Source organism: Salvelinus sp. IW2-2015, unplaced genomic scaffold (genome assembly GCF_002910315.2).
Source record: "Salvelinus sp. IW2-2015 unplaced genomic scaffold, ASM291031v2 Un_scaffold5087, whole genome shotgun sequence".
Lineage (NCBI taxonomy): Eukaryota > Metazoa > Chordata > Actinopteri > Salmoniformes > Salmonidae > Salvelinus > Salvelinus sp. IW2-2015.
In genome coordinates, this window is record NW_019946353.1 from 15,931 (window position 1) to 43,685 (window position 27,755).

General features: G+C 45.3%; 2 protein-coding genes and 1 long non-coding RNA gene across 3 annotated transcripts; 1 reads left to right on the plus strand and 2 right to left on the minus strand.

Moving 5' to 3' along the window:
• Nucleotides 1-12,904, minus strand: LOC112077949 (uncharacterized). Its single transcript, XR_002895551.2, has 7 exons — nucleotides 12,763-12,904; nucleotides 12,438-12,527; nucleotides 5,979-6,151; nucleotides 3,988-4,102; nucleotides 994-1,112; nucleotides 809-866; nucleotides 1-62 (listed from the first exon to the last, which is right to left on the minus strand). It is a non-coding gene; the product is annotated as an uncharacterized lncRNA (long non-coding RNA).
• A 1,044-nt stretch (nucleotides 12,905-13,948) lies between these two features.
• lins1 (lines homolog 1) lies at nucleotides 13,949-19,298 on the minus strand. Its single transcript, XM_070441883.1, is given in 13 exon segments — nucleotides 13,949-14,021; nucleotides 14,024-14,147; nucleotides 14,150-14,254; nucleotides 14,256-14,545; nucleotides 14,548-14,618; nucleotides 14,620-14,670; nucleotides 16,386-16,432; nucleotides 16,434-16,556; nucleotides 17,192-17,805; nucleotides 18,071-18,212; nucleotides 18,451-18,540; nucleotides 18,640-19,032; nucleotides 19,215-19,298. Coding segments are annotated over 12 exon segments (2,040 nt in total). The 5' UTR covers nucleotides 18,979-19,032; nucleotides 19,215-19,298; the 3' UTR covers nucleotides 13,949-13,977.
• Nucleotides 19,299-19,494: 196 nt separating this feature from the next.
• asb7 (ankyrin repeat and SOCS box containing 7) lies at nucleotides 19,495-27,529 on the plus strand. The gene is given in 10 exon segments (XM_070441884.1): nucleotides 19,495-19,777; nucleotides 20,685-20,795; nucleotides 21,241-21,345; nucleotides 21,463-21,616; nucleotides 23,631-23,648; nucleotides 23,651-23,700; nucleotides 23,702-23,725; nucleotides 23,727-24,241; nucleotides 26,465-26,522; nucleotides 26,524-27,529. Coding segments are annotated over 8 exon segments (1,140 nt in total). The 5' UTR covers nucleotides 19,495-19,777; nucleotides 20,685-20,795; nucleotides 21,241-21,258; the 3' UTR covers nucleotides 26,758-27,529.
• The last annotated feature ends 226 nt before the right edge of the window (nucleotides 27,530-27,755 follow it).

The following is a 27,755-nucleotide window of genomic DNA, read 5'->3' on the forward strand; positions in this document are numbered from 1 at the left end:
ACACACGCACCTGTTTAGGAAATCCATTCCACACTTCCCCGCGTATCATAAAACCATTCTTTCTGAAATACAAAACAAAAGGAGAAACATGCAGGGAAATCTTTAAAGAACATTACAGGACAATCTCATCATGATGCTTTCAATTTCAACTGGCATTGCCCTCGAGGCCTTCAGACACTTGCTAAGCCATCACCTCAAATTCCCATAAGCTCATCTCTCTGTCCTCTCCTCCCTCCATCCGCCTCTCTCTGTCCTCTCCTCCCTCTTCCCTTATCGCCTCTCTCTTCTCTCCTCCCTCTTCCCCTTATCGCCTCTCTCTGTCCTCTCCTCCCTCTCCCTTATCCGCCTCTCTCTGTCCTCTCCTCCCCTCTTCCCCTTATCCGCCTCTCTCTGTCCTCTCCTCCCTCTTCCCCTTATCCGCCTCTCTCTGTCCTCTCCTCCCTCTTCCCCTTATCCGCCTCTCTCCTCCTCTCTCCTCCTTCACTTCAGGGCAGAATGACTGAAAAGACGTTCTCCATTTCAGTCAGATAATATTTTTATCCAGCAATTGAGTCTTCCATTTTGACCTCCTCCCTGCTTTCACCCGGACAACCTGTTAAAGTTCTACTTTGAGGATGTAATTTGATAGTATACACATCATAAAGTGTTAGCAATTTGTAGCCGGTGTGTGTTTTGGTGGTACTGAATGTAACAGAGTTAAGATACAGTAATCTCACTCCACATCTTGAAATCTCTCCACACGCYCTGAATTGCTATCTTGTAAACACTTGTGTTTGTGAAGCAGAGGATCACTAGAGTCACTACTCACATCATACAGGGACACAACTCCTCCAATTAACGCCAACAGATAGAACACAAACCTCCAACTGCAAGACAGAGACAGAGACCGAGACAGACAAGGGACACTAATATAAGAAGAAGAAGAATAACACTACTGAGTGAAAGGTGAAAATGTGGAATAAGCATACTCTCACASACAACACKCAGTTTTACCCAGCCTCTCTGAACTTCTTCAGTACTCCGGGACGATCCTGGTTTCTTCTCTTTCTGAACCAGCGCTCCACCTGCCTAACGCACCAGCCGCTCTTCTTAGACAGACCATCTTTAACTGCCTGGGACACAGACACACACACACACACACACACACAAGTTCAGAACCAAGTGTGTGTGATTAGCGCCAGCTGCCAGCTACACAGAGGACGACTAACCCTTATGCTAAGTTGACTTCAATAAATTGGGGTAAATCAGATGTCACCAAATTCACTTTAGTAGGGCAAATTTGTCCCCACTAGCTGGTTACTTGTTTCATTTCGCTGGCTACTTGAGATTCCGGTAAGACACTGGACCATGAGTGCTGTGTAGCAGTCATCAGCAGACAGTTATTAGCAGATAGAGGAGCTGATGATATCTGATGATGATCTCTCACTGGAGATCGTCTCCATTCAGCAAAATAACCATCAGGGTCTCAGAGAGAGAGGTCTCGTGGTGTGAGGTTTCACTAATCCCCTCAAAGACTGTCTAGACCGTCTGATGATATACACACATCAGGAGGCTCACACACACACGCACGCAGATGCACACAGACGCGTGGAAAWTCACACACACAAGCAACACATAGCCACACAAATGTGTGCGCGTACACACACAAGCGCACATAGARGCATTGKCACACACACTTACACACTCGCTCGCGCACACACACCTCATGTGGAGAGATGGGTAAAGGGTGAAAGTCATGTGGATAAACATTAACATCCCTCATGACCACATGGTGAGTCATGGACCAAAACATTTGTCCTGGAGCATAGTATCTGCATTAGAGGTTGGTTTAGGCTGGACATCTGGGTGACAATAGGGCCTGACCCATCTCCTATACCTGTAGCCTGAGGCAGCTGGACAAGTACACCCCCTGGACAGGTGAATTAACTTGAATCCAACCAAATTACTTGAATTTTTAATCGCAGGGTCATATGCTACAATCCAGCTCCTTAATGCTGACTCCCCAGCAGAGCAGCATCAGGAAATATTTTTGTCTTTGGTATGACTAGACCAGGGATCAAACCCCCAACCTTCCAATCTCAGGGCTGACACACTAACCACATGGCAATGAGTTGGTCAGAGCATCAGCATCCTCCAACCAGGATTTTAGGAGTGCCAGATAGGCAGGGTTTGACCAGAGTGCCAGATGGCAGGGTTTGACCAGAGTGCCAGATACGCAGGGTTTGACCAGAGTGCCAGATGCAGGGTTTGACCAGAGTGCCAGATACGCAGGGTTTGACCAGAGTGCCAGATGGGCAGGGTTTGACCAGAGAGTGCCAGATGGCAGGGTTGACCAGAGTCCAGATGGCAGTTTGACCAGAGTGCCAGATGGGCAGGGTTTGACCAGAGTGCCAGATGGGCAGGGTTTGACCAGAGTGCCAGATGGGCAGGGTTTGAACCAGAGTGCCAGATGGGCAGGTTTGACCAGAGTGCCAGATGGCAGGGTTTGACCAGAGTGCCAGATGGGCAGGGTTTGACCAGAGTGCCAGATGGGCAGGGTTTGACCAGAGTGCCAGATGGGCAGGTTTGACCAGATGCCAGATGCAGGGTGAGTCGAGCAGGTTTGACCAGAGGCAGGATGTGACCAGAGTGCCAGATGGGCAGGGTTTGACCAGAGTGCCAGATGGGCAGGGTTGACCAGAGTGCCAGATGGGCAGGGTTTGACCAGAGTGCCAGATGGGCAGGGTTTGACCAGAGTGCAGATGGGCAGGGTTTGACCAGAGTGCCAGATGAGCAGGGTTTGACCAGAGTGCCAGATGGGCAGGGTTTGACCAGAGTGCCAGATGGGCAGGTTTGACCAGAGTGCCAGATGGGCAGGGTTTGACCAGAGTGCCAGATGGCAGGGTTTGACAGAGTGCCAGATGGGCAGGGTTTGACCAGAGTGCCAGATGGGCAGGGTTTGACCAGAGTGCCAGATGGGCAAGGTTTGACCAGAGTGCCAGATGGGCAGGGTTTGACCAGAGTGCCAGATGGGCAGGGTTTGACCAGAGAGTGCCAGATGGGCAGGGTTTGACCAGAGTGCCAGATGGGCAGGGTTTGACCAGAGTGCCAGATGGGCAGGGTTGACCAGAGTGCCAGATGGCAGGGTTTGACCAGAGTGCCAGATGGGCAGGGTTTGACCAGAGGGCCAGATGGGCAGGTTTGACCAGAGTGCCAGATGGGCAGGGTTTGACCAGAGTGCCAGATGGCAGGGTTTGACAGTGCAACAGGGTTTGACCAAGAGTGCCAGATGGGCAGGGTTTGACCAGAGTGCCAGATGGGCAGGGTTTGACCAGAGTGCCAGATGGGCAGGGTTTGACCAGAGTGCCAGATGGCAGGGTTTGACCAGAGTGCCAGATGGGCAAGGTTTGACCAGAGTGCCAGATGGCAGGGTTTGACCAGAGTGCCAGATGCAGGGTTTGACCAGAGTGCCAGATGGCAGGTTTGACCAGAGTGCCAGAGGCAGGGTTTGACCAGAGTGCCAGATGGGCAGGGTTTGACCAGAGTGCCAGATGGCAGGGTTTGACCAGAGTGCCAGATGGGCAGGGTTGACCAGAGTGCCAGATGGCAGGGTTTGACCAGAGTGCCAGATGGCAGGGTTTGACCAGAGTGCCAGATGGCAGGGTTTGACCAGAGTGCCAGATGGGCAGGGTTTGACCAGAGTGCCAGATGGCAGGTTTGACCAGAGGCCAGATGGCAGGGTTTGACAAAGTGCAGGCAGGTTTGACAGAGTGAATGCAGGTTTGGCAGGCTGCCAGATGGGCAGGGTTTGACCAGAGTGCCAGATGGGCAGGTTTGACTCAGAGTGCCAGAGGGTCAGGGTTTGACCAGAGTGCCAGAGGGTCAGGGTTCGTACTATTCATTAGAATGTCTATGATCTCATAGAGCAATGACGTTTGATATTGACACTAATAATTAGGTGTATATGTAAAAGGTGTAAGTGTGCTTTGTAATATGTAGGGTTAATACCTGGCCAGGGTTCTGGAGTGAGAGAGATAGTAGAGCTCGAGGATGGGGTTGTTGCTACTCTCAGTCTGGCCTTCTCCCGGATCCCACTGAGGCTGCTAGAGGCGTGGCTATCAACCTGAGGGACAACATACACATGCAGTTAAATATATTGGACTTACAATGGGGCAGAATGTTCAGATCTTTTCATTTTCAAAACTGGTACAATTTTTACCTTGTAGGCACATGCAAGTTACCACAGGTGAGATTAACACACAGCAAACGAGAATCATTGCCTCAAACTAAATGAACTTGAATAAAGAAACAGACGCACGCACAAACACAGTAGCAAAGCAGGTTCAATTGTAACTTAACATCTACTTTCCTGTAGCAACCTATAAAAGGGGCTTTTTTTGTTCAGCGAGCTCTCCTTTCAAACTGGTTTCTGATGAGTAGGAATTCTATGGTGTAGGGAGACAGTGAGGTAGAGGTTTGAACTAAAGGTTTGAACTAAACATGGTTAGTAGTATATAAACAGCATGGGGCATGAGCCGGTTCTCTGGACACAGCATAGTCCTGGACTAGAAACCATTTCAATGGAAAATCTCCATTGAACAAAAATATAATATATTACAGTGTTGTGAAAAAGTATTTGCCCCCTTTCTAATTTTCTCTACTTTCACATATTGTTTTACTGAATGTTACCAGATATTCAACCAAATCTTAATACTAGATAAAGGAACCTGAGTGAACAAATAACACAACAATGACATACTTATTTCATAACAAAGTTCTGCAACACCCAATGCCCCTGTGTGAAAAGGTAATCCCCCTTACACTCATAAACTGGTTGTGCCACCTTTATCTGCAATGTGTCGCAGGTAGCCTATGGTTAGAGCATTGGGCCAGTAACTTAAGGCTGCTGGTACGAATCCCAAGCCGACAAGGCTCTGTCAACGTGCCCTTGAGCAAGGCACTCAAACTAATTGACCCATGATGTCCAAAAAGTTATACTTTTGACTCATCTGCCATAGAACATTCTTCCAAGAGTCTTGATGATCATCCAGGTGCTTCTTGGCAAACTTGAGTCAACTGTTTAGATGAGATGGGTCCATTATGTCTGGTGAAAACCAAACACTGCAATCCACAGTAAGAACCTCATACCAACGGTCAGCATGGTGGTGGTAGTGTGATGGTTTGGGGATGCTTTGCTGCCTCAGGAGTCAGGACCGGACGACTTGCCTTAATAGAAGGAGCCATGAATTCTGCTCTGTGTACACAGAATTCTACAGGAGAATGTCAGCCATCTGTCTGTGAGCTGAAACTAAGCACAGCTGGGTCATGCTGCAAGACAATGATCCAAAACACACAATCAAGTTACATGAAAATGCTAAAAAGCAACACATTTGAAGTTTTGGAATGGCCAAAGTCCAGACCTGATCCCAATTGAGATGTTGTGGCAGGACTTGAAACGAGCAGTTCATGCTTGAAAACCCACAAATGTCGCTGAGTTAAAGCAGTTCTTCATGCAAGAGTGGGACAAAAATCCTCCACAGCAACGTGAGAGACTGATCAACAACTACAGGAAGTGTTTGGTTGCAGTTATTGCAGATAAAGGTGGCTCAACCAGTTATTGAGTGCAAGGGGGAAATTACTTTTCACACAGGAGAATTGGGTGTTGGATAACTTTGTTAATTAAATAAATAAAATAGGTTTTGGTTGAAGATTGTAGGTTTTGGTTGAAGATCTGATAACATTCAGTATCAAAAATCAGAAAGGAGACAAATACTTTTCACTGCACTGTACATGCCATTTAGCAGACTTTTATCCAAAGCCACATACAGTCAAGTGTGCATACATTTTAGGTATGGGTGCCTGGGAATCAAACCCTCAATCCTGGCAATGCAAGCGCCATGCTCTATTAACTGAGCCATACAGGACTACAGGAGAACGTGTTTCTTAGTCAAGGCTTAATCTCTGTCTGGAAACTGCCCCTATATGTTCAGCAAGCGCACCTTTCGAACAGGTATCTGACCAGGAGGAGACTATGGCGTAAGGCAACGTCACATATAGAGTCAGAGGCTTTGGCGTAGACACGCCCATCTCGGTCCTCTAGGTCCGCCCAGGTCAGGTTGACTGGCAGCCAGAAGCGGTCCACCAAATCCACTCGTATAAGGTGTCAATCATCCTGACGACACAGGGGTGGAAGAGGAGGGTTATGTTAGAAAACACATGTCAATAGGTATCACGTTATGAACAGAGGAGGCTGGTGAGGAGAGGACGGCTCATAGTAATGGCTGAAATGGGTGTGGAATAATGCTTACAAAAACATGGAACAAGTGTTTGATACCATTCCATTTATTCCGTTCCAGCCATACTAAGCTCTCGTCTTCTGATTAACGTGCCACCAGCCACCACTGTTTTCAAGTGAGGCCTGATGAAGACCTAAAGTAAAGTGGAAACCATGTCGCTAATAAACCACATGGGAGACAGATTGCAGTGTGCAGAGTCTCTTTCAATCATTTGCTGAATAGATGATTTATATCCAGCACCTCAAAGACATTGTTTACTATGTACCATCTAACCGCTGTGAAATATATTTTCAACAACCAGAAAACATCGTGTTTTCAGCAGTTGAACCTGGTGTACGAAACACTAAGTAAAAAAAACGCAAAAAGGAAACTTAAAGAGGGAAGCATAGAAATAGTGCACATGGAATTGCTTCAATGACAATGAAGATCTATAACTCCATATCTGAATTCTGTCAGGTCGCGCACAAAGCTATAGAATGCAGCTTTAACCATGTTTTGAAGCAATACAGTTTGTTTACAAGTACACTGTTTACAAACAACAGAGTAAAACAAACAAGCTAATATTTTGGGTTCTGATGGGGTTAGGCAATTGAACTAAGCTGATAAGGCATTTATAAAAGTTATATTCTTCAAGAAACAATGTGTATATACAGTTCATTTATAAGTGCAAAAATAGAAGTACCAAATCGCAGATTGACCCTTAAAGATGGAATCCGCAGTAGAGGAAACAGAGCCACTGTCCGCCCCACGGCCGCTGTTATTGTTTGTTTTGTCAACGAAGGTGAGGAGTGTTGCAAAGTAAAATTGCAGTACACTATTCTGCTGTTCTATTGCGTGTGCAATGATGTCCAAGAGAAAAACAAATGTTCGTATTTGTTCTCATCTGTCAAACTGACATGGCAGTTGAACCAATAGGGATTCCAGTTAAGGGGTTGAACTTAGAATTGGGTAAAGAAGCAACTTCGTTTGCATGTACTTTATTTATTAACCAGGAATTGATCATGATATATTGCTCATAAATCACTAGTTCCGGATTTCAAGAGTGCATTCATTCACTATCAGTCAGATTTACAACATAAGTTGATGAGTTCATTGGACACCAGTGCTGTAGGTCGTGTAGATAGTGTGGGTGTGTATAACCTAGGTCACTCCAGTTAAGTGCACATGCAGTTCTTTATATCCAATGCAAATATTGACACAACAGCCTTCACCTTTTTCTCAAGATGCTTCCCCACACCTAGTCCAACACACACGTCAGCAGAGAAAATATCACTGGCTGCGGTAGTCAATTAAATKCAGGGCTGCAGTCTAGCAACATATATCCCAGGAAATCACGGACTAGACTTTTTTCTTTGTAGTTTTTTCTAAACCAAGGTCAACGCTGAAACGGATCACAACCCCTAGTGGTCAAGTCATGGTTAAAGAGTTATGGAGTTCTCTGAATCCCAGATGACAGTGGGTTGACATACAGCAGGGTTCCTCCAATGGGGGGTTTATTAGGCCCCCCAAGTTTTCATTTATTGTTGGACATAAGACTGTAAAAACACCTGGAAATCAGCTCCAAGTGATTTTAATTTTGGAAATCTGTTCCCAAGTATTCCCACGCATAGTAGAGAGACGTGGCGTATACAAATGTAAGCAAGGATTGAAATTGAATACTATGTCTTAGTCAAATATTAATCTGTTTGGGCTTTTGGCGGTCAATTTGCAGTCTACACCCCGACCATCCACTCAAAGAAAGAAATCGTCCTGGGCTGAATCTAGTTGATGATCCTGAACGTACAGACTGATTCATGTAAAGGGCAAAACAACTACTACTGAATAATGTCAACAATATCAATAGGGGCCTCTATGGCCTGGGCAGATTCTGATGACCCACACACACGCCCCTAAACAAACGCAGAACTATTTACTCTTCTTGTCATTTAGTCTTTCACACGATATATGTGTGTGTGTGTGTGTGTGTGGTGTGTGTGTTGTGTGTGTGGTGAGACGTGCTCACGTTTGTGTGTCCATTGTGATGACATTACTGCTGATGTCAGCACATCCCAGGGCTCCTGCAGTGTTCTGTATAGTCAGTGTGTAACTCAGCACATCCCGGGCTCTTCTGCAGTGTTCTGTATAGTCAGTGTGTAACTCAGACACCCGGGGCTCTCTGCAGTGTTCTGTATAGTCAGTGTGTAACTCATCACATCCTGGGGCTCTGCAGTGTTCGTTATAGTCAGTCGTAACTCAGATCATCCCGGGGCTCTCTGCAGTGTTCTGTATAGTCAGTGTGTAACTCACACATCCCAGGGCTCTCTGCAGTGTTCTGTATAGTCAGTGTGTAACTCATCACATCCCGGGGCTCTGGCAGGGTTCTGTATAGTCAGTGTGGTAACTCAGCACATCCGGGGCTCTCTGCAGTGTTCTGTATAGTCAGTGTGTAACTCAGCACATCCCGGGGCTCTCTGCTTTCTGTATAGTCAGTGTGTAACTCAGCACATCCCGGGGCTCTCTGCAGTGTTTGTATAGTCAGTGTGTAACTCAGCACATCCGGGCTCTCTGCAGTGTTCTGTATAGTCAGTGTGTACTCAGCACATCCCGGGGCTCTCTGCAGTGTTCTGTATTAGTCAGTGTGTAATCAGCACATCCCGGGGCTCTCTGCAGTGTTTCTGATATCAGTTGTAACTCAGCACATCCGGGCTCTCTGCAGTGTTCTGTATAGTCAGTGTGTAACTCAGCACATCCCGGGGCTCTCTGCAGTGTTCTGTATAGTCATGTGTAACTCAGCACATCCCGGGGCTCTCTGCAGTGTTCTGTATAGTCAGTGTGTAACTCAGCACATCCCAGGGCTCTCTGCAGTGTTCTGTATAGTCAGTGTGTAACTCAGCACATCCCGGGGCCTCTCTGCAGTGTTCTGTATAGTCAGTGTGTAACTCAGCACATCCCGGGCTCTCTGCAGTGTTCTGATAGTCAGTGTGTAACTCAGCACATCCCGGGGCTCTCTGGAGTTCTGTATAGTCAGTGTGTAACTCAGCACATCCGGGCTCTCTGCAGTGTTTCTGTAGAGTCAGTGTGTAACTCAGCACATCCCGGGGCTCTCTGCAGTGTTCTGTAAAGTTCAGTGTGTAACTCAGCACATCCCGGCTCTTCTGCAGTGTTCTGTATAGTCAGTGTGTAACTCAGCAACATCCCGGGCTCTCTGCAGTGTTCTGTATAGTCAGTGTGAACATCAGCACATCCGGGGCTCTCTGCAGTGTTCTGTAATAGTCAGTGTGTAACTCAGCACATCCCGGGCTCTCTGCAGTGTTCTGTATAGTCAGTGTGAACTTCAGCACATCCCGGGGCTCTCTGCAGGTTCTGTATAGTCAGTGTGTAACTCAGCACATCCCGGGCTCTCTGCAGTGTTCTGTATAGCAGTGTGTAACTCAGGCACATCCCAGGCTCTCTGCAGTGTTCTGTATAGTCAGTGTTAACTCAGCACATCCCGGGCTCTCTGCAGGTGTTCTGTATAGTCAGTGTGTAACTCAGCACAATCCCGGGGCTCTCTGCAGTGTTCTGTTATAGTCAGTGTAACTCAGCACATTCCCGGGGCTCTCTGCATGTTCTGTATAGTCAGTGTGTAACTCAGCACATCCCGGTTCTCTGCAGTGTTCTTATAGCATGTAACTCAGCACATCCGGCTCTCTCATGTTTTATAGTCAGTGTGTAATCAGCACATCCCGGGGCTCTCTGCAGTGTTCTGTATAGTCAGTGTGTAACTCAGCACATCCCAGGGCTCTCTGCAGTGTTCTGTATAGTCAGTGTGGTAACTCAGCACATCCGGGGCTCTCTGCAGTGTTCTGTATAGTCAGTGTGTAACTCAGCACATCCCGGGCTCTCTGCAGTGTTCTGTATAGTCAGTGTGTAACTCACACATTTCACTGCCCTGCAAAACATAACAACATCACAATGACTTTGCGGATACAATGGAACCACCAACCAAACACATCTACAGGTCGAAATGGACAAACAAAACAACCTTTTAACCACAGAAATTGAATACTAGTTAAATTGCTGTGGTCTGATGGCAATGTCCTTTCTAGTAATTCTATGTCTACGCGTTTAAACTTATCTTGCACTGATTACACATCTGTGGCGCATATGTATTATGATTGAAAGATAATAATCATGCGCGCAAGCGTATTGCATACTTGCGCTACCTAGCCTGAGCACCTGTATGTTTCACTAACAGATACAAAAATACCTATCAAACACACTGTCTATCAAAACCTGTCTATCAACAACTAAACAGCTATAAGTCCAACTGAGCGTGTTAGCATGCCACTGAGAGAACATTCTGGAATGGCAGTGTGCAATATGTATTATGTTGTTGCTGTATGAGACGAGTTCAATGTGTATGACATGGGTAATATTCAATGTAGGGTATGTATTATGTTGAGGATGTAATGTACAGTGTTTATCATGTATACAGCAGTACTGTGAGTCTAAAACAATTTTCACCTGGGGGAACATTACAGTTTATCCTATACTAGCAGCCATGCTAGACAACCTAGTCACGTGGACTGGTCCATAGAGCGATGAGCAGTGTGTATTAGCGGTGTACTGCCAGAACACAGCCGATAAGGAAGGCCTTTTGTATTGTTAGCGTTCTGATGTTGAAGATCATCTGTGGATTCAGACATTCAGTCAGTGAAGAACATGACAAAGCACTCTGTCTGCATATTGTAAGGGGATGTTTCCTTCTCTTTCTCCTCTCCCTCCCTGGTCTCTCTCTGTTCTTTCTCCCTCCTTCTGATATCTGTCCATCTCTTTCTCTCATCTGACTCTCTCTCCCCTCCTCTCTCTCTGATATCTGTCCATCTCTTTCTCTCATCTGACTCTCTCTCTCTCCCTGGTCTCTCTCTCTCTTCTGATATCTGTCCATCTCTTTCTCTCATCTGACTCTCTCTCTCTCCTCTCTCTCTCTCCCTGGTCTCTCTCTCTCTCTCTCTGATATCTTTCCATCTCTTTCTCTCCTCTGACTCTCTCTCTCCCTCTGATATCTGTCCATCTCTTTCTTCATCTGACTCCCCTCTCTCTCTCTCTCCCTGGTCTCTCTCTCTCTCTCTCTCTGATATCTGTCCATCTCTTTCTCTCCTCTGACTCTCTCTCCCTCTCCTCTCTGATATCTGTCCATCTCTTCTCTCCTCTGACTCTCTCTCTCTCCCTCTGATATCTGTCCATCTATTTCTTCCTCTGACCTCTCTCTCCATCCCACATACATGGGCACAGGTTCAACTGTACGGTATCGTACTTTTTCATCAACTTTCTCAAGCATGATAAATGTTTTCGGTAGGGAAGCATACCAGACTAGGAGTGATTTCTTATCTTTGACATGCATAATGAGATAAAATACATACATCACGCAAAGAGGTATGCAGAATATGACTTAGTGGGAAAGACTTATACGTGTATACAGACATGATTAAGACAGAACCTAGAACTGACTGTATGCTCAAATCACATAGTATTTTAATGATTAAAACAATGGCTCCAATGTTATCAAAGATGATCTTTAGATTTTAACCCTGAAATGACTGTTCAGTCCAAAACGTACAACTAAGTGCAGAATAGGAGGCAAAAGGTGAAAGGGAGGATAAATAGAGTGTTTTCCTCATTCCACACACACACACACACACACACACACACACCACACACACACACACACACACACACACCACACACACACACACACACACACACACACCACTAGATATCCAAAAGAACTGTGACAGAGCACTGGTAACTGTAAAGTAATCTGTTCCATGAGTACATGCTCTCCAAACACAAACATCTTTAGAGTAGAGTAAAACCAGTCAAGATTTATCTTAAAACTCTGATTACATTTGGAGATATTTTTTTATAGTTCCATTTAAACCAAAATGGTAATTACACTGCATTGGTTAAATGCTGATGACTTCACGTAGGCTATCCAGCTAAAGTGCCAGAGATCCTTCATAGTTTGAGTTTAGGCCGGTTACAAAACTATAAATCAATCAACCCTCGAGAGCGTTCAGAAAAGCCTTAGGTGGAGGATCTCTATACACTCACTGACCTACTAAGAGAACAGAGGGTCTATTCAGTCCATTCCTAACATATAAGATAAAGCTTAGCTCCTCTAACAGGGGACACGCTCACCTGAAAGACACGATCCCACGGCAACCTCACTCATACAACTCCCACCGGTTGCTTCGGACAGACTCGAGTTGAAACCCGCTCCTCCGTTAACTAGGACAGGTGTAAAACAAAAGAAAATCAGCGATAGCTATTTACATCCCAGGTAGAAGACCCCAGACAACACTACTACAGCACATTCCCTGAAACCATCCAATGAATCCAAGGTCATAGGGAAACAGAATATACCACTCAGCTTCCCACCGTTCCACCTCAATATGCAAACCAGGTAAGGTATGTCCTGTCCTCGCCCTCAGTAGGGAAACCAGTAAGGTATGTCCTGTCTCACCCTCAGTAGGGAAACCAGTTAAGGTATGTCCTGTCCTCACCCTCAGTAGGGAACCAGGTAAAGTATGTCCTGTCCTCAGTAGGGAAACCAGGTAAGGTATGTCCCTGTCCTCACCCTCAGTAGGGAACCAGTTAAGGTATGTCCTGTCCCACCCTCAGTAGGGAAACCAGGTAAAGTATGTCCTGTCCTCACCCTCAGTAGGCAAACCAGGTAAGTATGTCCTGTCCTCACCCTCAGTAGGCAAACCAGGTAAGGTAGGTCCTGTCCTCACTAGAGCTGTTGATGTAATGTTGACTGTGGGAAACCAACAGGCGTGACAGTCCCTCCATTCAGGAGGCGCTCACTCTCTCTCGCTACCTCTCCCTGTCTTTGTTTGACATTCTTTAAAGGGTCACACCCAGCTCAGGCACAATTGGACAGGAGTTTTTTCCTTCCCCTCCAGGTACGTTGTCGTAGAGGGACGATAATGGAGAAGTGTCACGACGCAAAACACACACACAGAGATAAACAGACAGACACACAGAGAGATAGAGTGAGAGGCACACACACGAACAGCCCGCTACTGCAGTCAGAGGTGCCCTCAGGTGATCATCTGTGGCTTGTTTGCATTGTTCTCCAGATAACGCAGACAGGAGCTACTCCTCCACACAATAGTCCCTCTAGTAAAACATAGAGCGAGGTGAAAACAGGAGTAAGGAGAGGATCAACAGAGACAGGTGGGAAAAATAGTGCTGTTTTGTTTAAGTGACGTTTGGATGGACTGAAGGGAGGAGCCAAAAGAAAAATATACATAGTTGAAAGAGGTGTGTGTTTACTGACGAATGGTCATGCAAAACAGGACGTGTTGCTTTTGGAATGTCTTTATGATTCAAATGTAGTTGTAATAAAAGGAAGTGGTCATCATAACCATCCTTCATAAACATTTTTTTTTATTATATAAATTAAGTTATCATCCAACCACAAGGTCCCCAAAAAGACATCCATTCACAATAGGATGCCATGAAAAATTCAAAAGTATTAAAATATACATTTAAGAAATCTAGAAGCGCTGTTGAAGGATTCCCATAATTCATGCTTATCCATCCTGATTCCAGGAATCTTCCAAAAGCAATTATTTCTGTCAAACTGGGAATTTTGGTAAAGTTAAGGAATTTTACAACACTTAAAATATTACAAATGAGACAAATGCATTTACCACCATGTAACATTATTTTGTCATTTCTTCGCTTCAATCTGTGTCAGCAGTTTCAAGAGCGAGTAGCATTGTAAGGGAACAGACTCCTCCTCTGCAGTTAGTCACCACCACTCTGAGCTCTTGTCAGACACATAACCGTCCTATCAAAAGAGTGGCTGTTGTGTGTGTGAACCACAAAGTCGCTGTGTAGCCTCTCCTGTTTAAGGCCTGATGGGAGGTCACCTCCTCAGTCTCAGACTCCTCTGAGCTGCCGTAGTCCACCAGACGGAGAGGGGGAGTAGAGCCAGGGCAGTTGCACTTCCGAAGGCAGACACAAGCTGGGCTGCAGACATGGAGCTGGCTCTGGGTCCACGATGGTAACTGATCCTCCAGAATGGCTGGAAGTAGACACGCTTCCACGAGAGACACACAATAACTGCTGGAGTTCCTCTCTCAGGTTGTCCAATAGTTGATCGTCTTTCTGGCTAATCTTCCAGCTCAGTTTACACCGGTCCGACCCATCTATCTTCTGACAGACCGTTCGGAAGCCTTCCCAGTCGTCCCGGAGGTGTTTTAGGTAACGGACAAAGTACTCGAGGAAGCAGGTTCCGTTGAGATGAGGAAATCGAGGAGAAATGCTGTGTCGAAGGAGATGCTGCGAGGAGGAAGAGAAAAGTGACAGGGGGTTGCCGCCGACAACACACGCAGCATCAGCTTCCAGGTCAGAGGACACTCTGTAGGAAGACAGACAGAAGAATCAGACATCAGTATCCAGGTCAGAGGTCACTCTGTAGGAAGACAGACAGAGAGTCAGCCATCTCTAGGACATAATAGGCTTGTTTCCCGGACACAAAATAAGACTAATCCTGGATTTGCCAGCATCTGCATTGAGCATTGTTTTTAGTCCAGTGTCTGGGAAATTGGTCCAATCAGGTCCTCAACCTACTCCTTTATGTGGTGACTGATCTCAGATAATCAGAGATTTCAAAGTCAAAATGTCAGATTTTCATAAGCAGAATCAAACAACCACTGACAAAACTACAATTCAGAATTCACCAAAAGAAGCCACACAGAAATACTGCCTTTTGTCCATCAGCCAGTGTTTCATTATTATAAACCAGCCATTCTATCTTACTGTTCACCATGTTGTCCAACCTCTTGCAGTCTCTATGGATACCACAGGGTTCAATTCTCGGGCCGACTCTTTTTTCTGTATATATCAACGATGTCGCTCTTTCTGCGGGTGATTCCTTGATCCACCTCTACGCAGACGGCACCATTCTGTATACATCTGGCCCTTCCTTGGACACTGTGTTAACAAACCTCCAAACGAGCTTCAATGCCATACAACCTCATTCCGTGGCCTCCAACTGCTCTTAAAACGCTAGTAAAACTAAATGCATGCGTTTCAACGATCGCTGCCCACACCGGCCGCCCGACTAGCATCACTACTCTGGTCGGTTCTGACTTAGAAATGTGGACTACTACAAATATCTAGGTGTCTGGCTAGACTGTAAACTCTCCTTCCAGACTCTATTAAGCATCTCCAATCCAAATTAATCTAGAATTGGCTTCCTATTTCGCAACAAAGCCTACTTCACTCACGCTTCCAAACATACCCTCGTAGAACTATATCCTACCGATCCCGACTTCAGCGATCATTTACAAAATAGCCTCCAATACCCTACTCAAAAACTGGATGCAGTCTATCACAGTGCCATCCGTTTTGTCTCCAAGCCCCATATACCACCCACCACTGTGACCTGTATGCTCTCGTTTGCTGGCCCTCGCTACATATTCGTTGCCAGACCCACTGGCTCCAGGTCATCTTTGCTAGGTAAAGCTCAGCCTTATCTCAGCTCACTGGTCACCATAACACCCAACCGTAGCATGTGCTCCAGCAGGTATATCTCACGGGTCTCTCCAAAGCCAACACCTCCTTTGGCCGCCTTTCCTTCCAGTTCTCTGCTGCCAACGACTGGAACGAATTGCAAAAATCGCTGAAGCTGGAGACTTATATCTCCCTCACTAACTTTAAGTATCAGCTATCTGAGCAGCTGACCGATCACTGCAGCTGTATACAGCCCATCTGTAAATAGCCCTTCCAACTACCCACCTCATCCCCATATTGTTTTTATATACTTTTTTTGCTCTTTTTCACACCAGCATTTCTACTTGCACATCATCATCTGCACATCTATCACTCCAGTGTTAATTTGCTAAATTGTAATTACTTTGCTACTATGGCCTATTTATTGTAGATTTTTGTATTGTGTTATTGACTGTACATTTGTTTATGTGTAACTGTGTTGTTTTTTGTCGCACTGCTTAGCTTTTTCTCAGGTCAGGTTACAGTTGTAAATGAGAAACTTGTTCTCAACTAGCCTACCTGGTTAAAGAAAGGTGAAATAAATAAATAATGAAAGGTATGTATTAGGTGGTATGGTACCTGTGATGGAGGTATAGTAGGAGTAAAGCCTTTGCTGCTTCCATCATTGTCGTCGTCCTGCTCTCCAAACACCAAGGACACCCAGCAGCAGGAGTGAGATCCCTGCTTCAGCTGGACCCCACGCTGGCTCAGGAACAGCAGCAACGCACTTAAATAGCCATGGATGCTATGGTATTACATACACCGTGGGCCAGAGACAAGTGAATGGACAGAGTGGGTAGAAGTTGCCTCTACCCACTGATTCCAGATCAGTATTTTCACAGCCATAATGGTTAAGGTTGGATCTGGGTGGGTAATCTGATTCTAGACCTGTGGTTAGGGGTCCTGAGGAACTTTTGCCTTGAGAGAGACAATACTTAGTGAAATACTGTTCTTGTCTGTTATGTGTTGGGAAACATTGCCCCCTATTGTATACATCTGTCTGAATTATCGTTCCTGTCATCATCATGTTTTCTCCTTCTGATTATTTGAGCTTTAGAAACTAGTCATGTTAAAGTTAGACTCAGCGATAGTATGTCAGATGCAGAAAGTAAACAGCATAGTGGGTCAATTTCTGCAACAACTTCCACGAGGCTCAACATCGCTGTTTTGGTACCGTGGCTACCACGCTCAAACAGAGCAAAGCAAACACGTGCACATGCGCAGATACTGTGTATGACTGTGTGAGAGAGAATTCTTGCATGTCTCTCTTCTCAATATCTGCGGTGCTGCTCGTGGCAACATCATTTCGCTGAGTCTACCTTTAAGGTAGAATAAACATTGTGCRTAGCGTAGATATGGTTAATAACATTTACAAATAGTCCTATATTACCTTTCCCACCAGCGGATTGGATTTTGTATTCCAGTGACTTGAGCACAACTAGACTAACAGCCCTCAGCATCACATGATCGAACGCATCACTGCTCCCGCCACACAATTGTCCCGTCCCTCCAAAGAAAAAGGCCACCGACTCCACTGGAACACACTGTAACCAATCAGTGTGCACTGCCTGCAACACATCATCAGCCAGTGTAAGAATGTCACTGGTCATGTGATCATCTCCATGCGTTAGGGAGGACCCCTCGCCAAAACCCATGTCCTCGCCTGCCTTCTGAAGGAGAATCCTCTTTAAAAGCAGAAGCACTTGCTTCTTCACAAAGTAATGGACATGAGAGTGGACTATCCGCAGTAGCGCCGATGCCTGTACGAAGGAGAGCCTTGAGCTGGTGAAACAGACACTGGTGGTGCTTAGTTTGAACCTGGCTGCAGTGAGCACTTCCAGTAAGTCTAGGAGGTTAGTCAGAGTTGTAGCCCAGTCTGCCGTGTTACTACTAGGGTATGACGCAGAGTTCCCATGGCCCAGARTCTCTACAGGGACAAGCTGGGAGTAAGCAGCAGTGAGAGCTGTGTCGAATGTGGCAAGAAGTTTCTCCAAAGTCCCTGAGGGGAAAAGAAAGAGAAGGCCCCACTGTGGCTAAAACCAATGGACATTGTATTTACATGGAAGATGCATAGGTAGGTAGAATACAATTACAATGTCAACACACTCATAGCCACACTGTAGTTACACTATTCCACCCTATGTGGCCTAACTACCARGTAAATACATGGTAAATACATAGGATTTGGCACCAAGTGGAACTTATTTGGAGTAAAATAAAAGATACATGTTGGTACAATTGATGGATGAATTGTGTTTCAATACCAGGTTTATATTCTGATGTTTCTTTTAGAACTGCTTTCAGGACAGTGGTAAGTGACCATGTGCATGCATCCAGTTCGTTGCCAGAGCAACGGTTCTGGAGCACTTGCAAGCACTTCCATTCCCAAATCTGGTTGACTGTATTCTAGTAAAAAAAAAGAGAGAACTGAATGTAAGAATCTGCTTAAATAAAGCCTGGTAGGCCTGTGTGTGAATAGGATTTTACAGTATCAGMTGACAGATTTGGGTTCTCTAATGTGAGACTGTCTGATGCACACAGAACTCCAAGAGTTACTTGACTAGTATTCAATATAACTTACTTGACTATGCAATACAATATAGTCATAAATCACACAAGACATGAGGGCAATCAGAAAACTCACAAAGCAACGCAGCTCAAAAATAACATAGGAGGATACACTCTTTGCAGCTAGATGAGACAGCAACCTGTCCTTGCAGCAGGCAAGGTGAACCTGTGGGAGGTGGGAACAAAAATGTTACTACTATAAACAAACCCAAACAAAGGACAATAAAATTATATATTCCAATCATATGCAGGAAACCAAACTCACAAGTTTGGACATAAAATCCATATACTGGAATAATACTGTAGAAACATCTTTGAAGTAAAGGCTGGTTTCTTGAGACAGTTGTTGAGATGTCAGCTTGGAGCTTATTTTCTCCACCAGAGTCAACACAAGACAAGCCAGTTCAGTTCCATTTGGGTTTGGAGAATATTTGGAGGACGTTAGGGGATGCTGAGAATGAGAACCATCACTGGCATCAAGAGTCAGTTCACATACACATGTGAACATGGAGGATGCCAACTCATGGCTACTCATTTTGCTGGGTGATGTTCTCGACAATAAACWTCTGTAAGCATCATTTAGGACATGAAATTGTTCATTCATGTTGACACAGCGTTTGGGTTTTCAATGATCACGAGGGTCTTGGCAGTGGTCAATCTGAAAAAAGAAAAAGTTGCAGAGAGTTTGTCGGATTTTGATTTCTCCAAGCGAACCACGTTCTACACTTTACTAAGCGTGCATAAAATAAATTGCAAGGATGGTTTTATACATGTTTTCTGTACACTTTTGTATTACGCAACACTGAATATTAAAATGTTATGCCGCCTCAATTTATTTACCTTTTGAAAAATAAGCATTCTTCGACTTTGCGCCGACCATCTCGAAACAATTGCTAACATCTCTTCCTGTTTGGTTTGCGTTGCATGCTGTGACTTGTAGTGCGATTTATAATGTACAGTTAAATCACTTTAAATGTTGTCGTACACCCTAACGTTTCTGGACCGAAAATGATCCATTCAGTCTATATGTATTTAAAATATCAATTTGTAATTTTATTTTTAAGTATTATCTTAATTTTAAGTTCTGGCTGTGTTGTGTACAGACAGTGCACCACGTGACTGAACACGGAAGTATAGCGTGCGATAACATTTAGTAGAAAATTGGAAAGAGTTCACTCATTCAATTGTGTCAACAATGAGAAGAATTATAGCCATACAAACGTTGGCCTACTTTGTTAGAAATCGAGCAAAACAGATTGACGTTCATAAAGTTTTGTAGAAGGATGCTGATTTGACACTCAAATTCCTCGCTCCTTGTGCCTGATTGGCTCAAACAACCCCGTTGAAATTGGGGTTCGCATCGGTGGAGAATGGCTAGCAAGCCTGCTAGCTTCGTATTTTAAGTAAGAATAATGCATTAATTCATCAAAGCTAGCTAACACCTACCTTGTGTAGTTGAAGTATGGTTGCCTTCTCGAGTCGTGCACATGTTCACATAGCTATTAAATTGTTACAAATGTTTTAAAACTCTGAAATCCAATGCGTCCTAGTAGCTTGAAAACTGGGTAACGATTTAGGCTAATTGCTAACCAGCAGTAGTTGATCGATTAATTTCTTCCTTAAAAGGGAATTGTGTGTATATATAGCAATATATCAGCGCAATGTACCGTAGTATCATGCCGTACTTTGTGGGCATGTAGATATATAATTAAAATAAGCCAGAAAGGAGTGGGAACAAGTTGGGTCGCAGTGCTAGCTAGTTAACGTTAGCTAACATTCCATTGTTTGAGTGCATAGTTAGCTAACTATTAGCTGGCCAGTGGCTACTTAGATGATAGTTGCTGTGAATTTTTTTTACTTCAACTTGTCTGAAATGCTTGTCTAGTCTAGCTTTAAAGAACACCGCTATAGCTATAACATTGCCCTAATTTGGAAGACAAAGGCAGCAGCCGACCTTCCAATACAGGTAGCTATCTAACTGTAGCAAGTAAGCTAGCTAACACTACTAGCTAGCTTTTGTTTCTATCGTATTATAAGCAATTAGCCTACTAGCTTACTTGTTTTTACATTCAACATTGTTATCTAGGTAGTTAAATAGCAATCATACCGCCATCCCATTTGGATGAAGCTAGCTGCAGGTATAGGCTGACATTACATTTATGTAAAATGTTTAGCTATTCCCATTTCTCAGTTGCTGTCATAATGTTATGACTGTGTCAATGCAGTATGTTTTTTTTAATGCCTTCTAGTGGATAATATAAACTGATGAATTTGAATACTCATTAAATTGTCTTTTTTYTTCTTCTCCAGAGTCAGTGCTAGCCCATAATCCATTTGAGTGGAGTTCTTATCTGTCTGTCCTACTGTTGCCCAAGAGACGCATGAAAATTGTCTTAACTACATAATCAAGCTTGACAAAAGGTGAACATCTGCTGCTGCTCAGTATGGAATACCATAGGGTCCATAAACTATACAAGTGTTCTGCGCACCTAGAAGTGGTGCTGCGGTGGTCACCAACCCTGGTTCCTGCCAAGCATCAAATAGCCTACCTGTTTCAGCTGATCACTGTGGTATAGTGCAGTGGGGACCCCCAGTTGTTTAACAGATTTCCTCTATTCCACCCGAGCACCCCTCAAACCCTTGGTTAGTTGAATGAGATGTGCTAGAACTAGAATGTGCAACGGCTTTTGATCCCAGCGGAACAGTTGGATTTAGAAAACCTGCTAATGTATAGTCAGCTGATTTATACCAATAACAAAAATGTATCCATGCAATGTACTGTTATCAAAACGTAGGCCTAGCTATTTTTGACTAATAACCCAAATTAAGTRWTGCAGCTTACGTGTTTACTGTCTCAACTCTCCAGACAGAGGACTAGGTGTGGATGACCCCTCCCCTTACGAGATGTAACAGGATGCTGAACCATCACTGTAGAAGGAACCCCGAGCTTCAAGAGGAGCTGCAGATACAGGCAAAGACACTTAATACCAAGACGGTCTACTCTACCGTTAGCATTTCCCACCGGTAAATGACTGCTTATGCTAGAGATGAATGCTAATGCTCTTGGTTTGTATTGTCTTTGCTCCAGGCTGCAGTGGCAGCGGGGGATGTGTACACTGTCAGGAAGATGCTGGAGCAAGGCTACTCTCCGAAGATCCGTGATGCCAACGGGTGGACCCTGCTCCACTTCTCCGCTGCCAAGGGGAAGGAGAGATGTGTCCGGGTCTTCCTGGAGCACGGAGGTGAATGAGGGTCTGGTGTTTTGGTCCACAGGAGGTTGGGCGCACCTTAATTGGATAGCACGGGCCCCTAGTAATGGCTGGAGCAGAATCAGTGGAATTGTATCAAACACATGGTTACCATGTGTTGGATTCCATTTGCTCCGTTCCAGCCATTATTTATTATTATGAGCCGTCCTCCCCTTAGCAGCCTCCTGTGCTGTTGTCACACGTTGAATGCAGTGTTCTGCCTTTCTTTTTCCTTGGCAGAGCTCAAAAAGCCCCCCAAGGTTATAGTCACGGCTAAATTGAAACCAATGGAGGCCAAGTGTTAGTAGAGATGGGTGCTAGGGAAACACTTTTCACAATTGGCCTGGTGACAAGGTCGGTGAAATGATTTGTGAGGTCCCCTGTCAGAATCCATGTTCACAAAGAAAAGGAGACTAGCAGAGGAAATGGTTTTTACACATCAAGGGTCTGCCATATGACGCTACATGCATCCATTCAGTGGCTTTATGTGATTGGAWTACTGATATATTTGTTCATAATGATTATCCTTTCACATGTGCTGTTTGAGATATATTTCATATTGGTGCACCATGACAGTGCAACCTGAATCAAACTCCACCTTTGAATTGTTGGTCTATAGATGGCAGTATATAACCAGTCTGGCAATGGCAGCAGCTAATCTTCTCCACAGCTTCCCCCCCAGGTCATTCTAACATGGTATATAGGCTGTAGGGTGAAGTTGCCCCTCGACGCTGATTTTGGGTCGGTTTTACATTTCCCCCACTAATGGTTAAGGTTAGGACTGGGGAGGGGGAAGCTGATCCTAGATCTGTACCTAGGGGAAACTTTACCCTATAGCAGTATGCTTCTCAGCAGAGTGAAAATCATGTTCATTTTGTGAAATTATGATGGAATAGTGTTGCAGCCATTTATTGTTTTTTAAAAACTTTTTGCTATTAAAATGTGTACAGATTTTGATTCCAAATCCTGTAGATGCARTGATCATTACATCAAGTCCAGAGGGCGCTGTAGACCAAGTCTCTCAGTAACTGCTTTTCTCTGAAGAGCTCATTGGACGAGTCAGTGGTTTATTTTGGATTATGCGCAGATAAATTGAGACCGTTGACATGTATGCATAACCAACAAAGCAAGAGAGTATGTTGTTACCCATGACTTAATTGTCTAAAATAACTTAACGATACTTTAAAAATAATCTCTTTGCTGGTCAGTCATATAGCCTACCTAATGGATTTATGTTGGATAAGAGGGGAGCCAGTCATTTTTAACAAGGCTGTTTGAATGGAAAATTCCCCTCTGGATTTGACACTGACGTGGTCATTACCAGCAATCTCGGCCTTGGCTAATTGAAATAGCAGGACTTTAACCCCTGACCCCGCTTTCACACTCTGTCTCACTGATGCTAATTGTTCTAATGCTCCAGCATCTGCCGGCCCACTCTTTCCTTTCAGACCACAGCAGGCTTTAAAGTGGCAATCAGCAGATTAAATAATAACACAGTGGAATCCCTGCTCCTGTTTTGGTAAAAAGCTGAGAGATGGGACTGTTGAACTGTAATCACCCTCAAATTCATAGATAGAGCTATGGATGCAAGGACTGACCATCCATGATATCAAARTATAGTTTAAACAATTTTTTGAGGCTGTGTAGTGATTGTTTACATTTACTTTGTTTACAAACATTGGAGTWAAACAAGCTTATATTATTGGTTCTGATGGGGTATGATAGTTGAACTGACCTCATGAGGCATTTATAAGTTATATTCTTAAAAAGTCAATGGAAACATAAATTGATTTAAGTTCAGAAATGGATGTAGTAATTGCAGATTGTCCCTTTAATGTTTTACGCTGCTGTCACTCAATCATCCATCCTCTTGTTTCTCCTCTCTCTGAGTCTGTTTGATTGTTATTTGTTAGTGTTTTAACTGAATGGGTAATTTTTAGTTGTACTAAAGAGCCTGTAGAAGACAGTTCCCCTCACCCCCCTTGTCCGCTGTCTATCTCCCCCGCAGCTGATCCCACAGTAAAGGACTCATCGGCGGCTTCACGGCGCTCCACTATGCCGCCATGCACGGCCGCGCGCCGCATCGCCCGCCTCATGCTGGAGGTCGGACTTCCGCAGCGACATCATCAATGCCAAGAGCAACGACGGCTGGACGCCGCTGCACGTGGCCGCCCACTACGGCCGCGACTCTTTCGTGCGGCTCCTCCTTGAGTTCCGCGCCGAGGTGGATCCCCTCAGCGACAAGGGCACCACGCCCCTCCAACTCGCCATCATCCGCGAGCGCTCCAGCTGCGTSAGAATCCTGCTGGACCACAGCGCCAACATCGACATTCAAAATGGCTTCCTGCTGCGCTACGCCGTCATCAAGGGGAATCATTCCTACTGTCGTATGTTCCTGCAGCGGGGTGCGGACACTAACCTGGGTCGCCTTGAGGACGGGCAGACCCCGTTGCACCTATCAGCACTAAGAGACGACGTGCTGTGTGCCCAGATGCTTTACAAGTACGGCGCTGACACCAACACAAGGAACTACGAGGGCCAGACTCCCGTGGCGGTGTCGTCGAGCATGTCGGGCATCAGCCGCCCCTGCCTGGACTTCCTACAGGAGGTCACCAGTAAGTCTTGGGCAGGGAGGGGCACCGTCTGGGGACACTGGGCTGTTAGTAGTACTAGTACCGTATCGCTAGTGGATATAAACACTGCTTTTAATATAATGTCATGGCTTGACTGGGACTCAGYGTTTCCCCTAGATTGCTTTATCAGACAGGCGGAACGATGACGCCCTAAAATTAACATCCAAAGTTGAGTTAAATATAATTGCCTATGTATCAATACAACTTAACATATTCGTTGTTGGTTATCAAAAACATTTGTACACATCAGACCAGTAAAGTAAATGAGGACTTTCTATGAACCTGAACAGAAACCTGAATTCAAAACAGGACAGGGCGATGGAAACGCTTCAATCCGGTTCAGGAAGTGTTGGAGCGAGATTGTAAGTTGAGAGGAGAAAAAGAACCTCCAGAAACATAGGGACAGGAAGCGTTGCCATGGTTTTATAATGACCAGTGTTCTGTTGGGGGGGGAACACGTTACCTGAAGCAGAAATGATTTTAGAGAGGCACAATGCCCTGCTGCATTCCTCTGTGTTTCTCACTGAACTTTGATATGGAGATATCAAAGAGCTCTGGGCTGCTCCCAAATGGCACCCTATCCCCTATACTGTWTATTCCCCATAGGGCWCTGGTCAAAAGTAGTGCACTATGTAGCGAATGGGGTGGCCATTTGGGACGAAGACCTGCTGTGCTATTTCATACTGACAACCATGTGAAGTCAGACCCCTCTATTCATTCAGACCGTAGCAAACGATCAGCCRGATCACATATCCCCCCTTATCGATTACACTGACTACCTCAGTGGATAAACCCATCTGCTGCGGCTAGCAGGGCCTTGTTGAAGGATGAATGGCACCCAGCTCTTAGAACCCTCAGCACGCCAGAAACTATTGTATATTTTGCATAGATGTATCAGTGTTCCCGTAGGTTGTGGTGGTGACGGGGGGAGAGACGAGACAGTGTGGTTGTGGTGAGGGGGGAGAGACGAGGAACAGTGTGGTTGTGGTGAGGGGGGAGAGACGAGGAGAGTGTGGTTTGTGGTGACGGGGGGAGAGACGAGGACAGTGTGGTTGTGGTACGGGGGGAGAGACGGAGACAGTGTGGTTGTGGTGACGGGGGGAGAGACGAGGACAGTGGTGGTTGTGGTGACGGGGGGAGAGCACGAGGACAGTGTGGTTGTGGTGACGGGGGAGAGACGAGGACAGTGTGTTGTGGTGACGGGGGGAGAGACGAGGACAGTGGGTTGTGGTGACGGGGGGAAGAGACGAGGAAGTGTGCGTTGTGGTGACGGGGGGAGAGACGAGGACAGTGCGGTTGTGGTGACGGGGGGAGAGACGAGGACAGTGCGGTTTGGTGGGTACGGGGGAGAGAGAGCACAGTGTGGTTGTGTGCTGGGGGGAGAGACGAGGACAGTGTGGTTGGTGGTGACGGGGGGAGAGACGAGGACAGTGTTGTGGTGAGGGGAGAAGAGGACAGTGTGGTTGTGGTGACGGGGGGGAGAGACGAAGGACAGTGTGGTTGTGGTGACGGGGGAAGGACGAGGACAGTGTGGTTGTGGTGACGGGGGGAGAGACGAGAAGTGTGGTTGTGGTGACGGGGGGAGGCAGCAGGCTGGGTTCGGTCCTGCGCCTTGTGTGTTTTCCAGCTGGCTTGTGGTTGTTGGTTGCTTCTATGGCAGAGAGAACGGAGACTGGGAGAGGGAATGTGAGGAAGAGGGATTTTCTCTAGCCCCATTAGACTGATGACACTGACAGAGCAAGCTCCTGGATGCTAATAGATTTTTTCTCCCAGTTTCCTAACATTTTAAAAACTGCCAATAAGAGGTGTTTGGCCTTGAGGCTGCCTGATAATTGGGAAACATGTTTGAAAGGCTCATTATTCACACTTCAAATGGGACAACAATCTAAAGTCACAGTGAGAAGGAGTTACTGACCAGCTGCTTGTTTGTTTGATTCAGAGTCGAACGTCATGAATCAAAGTGAAACAAGCAAATTGACACCAGAACATGCTTGTCTGACTCACCCTGGCTCACCCTGACTCACCTGTAACAGCGGGGACTTTCAGTTCTTCTGTTCACCTTTTACATCCTGTTTTGTGTGCAAAACTCGCTTAACTTCAACTTTTATTTCATACACACCATTTGTAGAATGACACTTCTTACTGTCCTTTTGTGCGAAAGGCGCGATCCGCTTTGATATTTTTAACCAGATGTGTTGTATTCTTTCAGGACAACCAGGACTTTGCAGGACATGTGTCGGATAAACATCCGGCATCGCATAGGCCTCCCAGAGCTTGAAGTTTTCTGGAGGACCGCCCATTGCCAAGGTCATGAAAAGACTACCTAAAACACAGTTTGACAATGTGGAGGACAAGAGTTTTTTTTTATACCCGACCAGGCAGACGGAGAACGTCGTTCTCCTCCTTTCAATCAGACTATGCAAGCATCTGTGCTACTTCCGTTGTCTGAACCTGGAGGAGGTGGAGACCAGGTTTTGTACAACCCCAGAGGTCACTTTGTAAGCCCTTCGTTTAACAGTTGTCGGATGGCGGACAGAGTTCTCTCTGCGGCCGCGGATTTCGAACAGCGTTAGCAGCATTACGTCTTGTGATGGACGACGAATTGGATGTGACGGGAACAGGGTGGCAGATGTTCAAGTAGGGTTTTTCTTAATCATGAATGAATGGTTAGATGAAGTGGCGGCATCCTAATTGCGTGTGGTGGAATAAGTTTGATAGAAATTAGATGACTCGTTGTGATTCGTTGCTGTCATGTTACCCATTAATGTAATGTGACAGTCACATTTCAGCCCATCATGCCAATGATCATTTTGGGATATTAAGTTGTTCCTATAGTTTTCATGAAGAAGCCAATATTTCTTTTGCTGTTGGTAAAATCTCGGAGAAGTTGAGCGAGGAGGAAAGGATTAATCAGACGACATTCTGTTTTTTGTTGAGTGGAAAACCTTCTTGCAGAATGGGTTTATCTTGTATTACGCATTCAAATAATCAGGTTATCAAAACCCTTAATTATTCAAGTATTGGACAAGCTCAGTGTTGAGTTACCTCAAGCTGAGTCGGCTAAAGTAGACCCTGTTTTGACTTGATTTTTCAGTGTAAGGATTCAGCAAGTGAGGCGATACCGAGGAAGGTTTTCAGTAAGGAAGGCTGAGTTCTCTACACTTTACAGTAAGTGTTCACAGATGTAGTCATCCAGCATAGCTCGGTGAAGTCTGTCTGCAATGGTTCACCATGTACTGACATAAAGCATCGCCCCAAGAAAAAAACGAATGTAAATAATGTCATAGATAATGTACAGCAGATATTTCTAGACCTTATTTTAGGATGATGCCCTGTATTCTTAATCGTATTTGAGATAGTTGTTGGATGGTATTGTGTGCTGTGATGTGGTCATGATGTTTGTTGTATGTGTGTCTTTTAAGAGTTTTAGAAGACACAGCGCGGATTTTTAAAAAAACTAAATATTTAGTTAAATAATTAATTATTTTTACTTTGTGGGA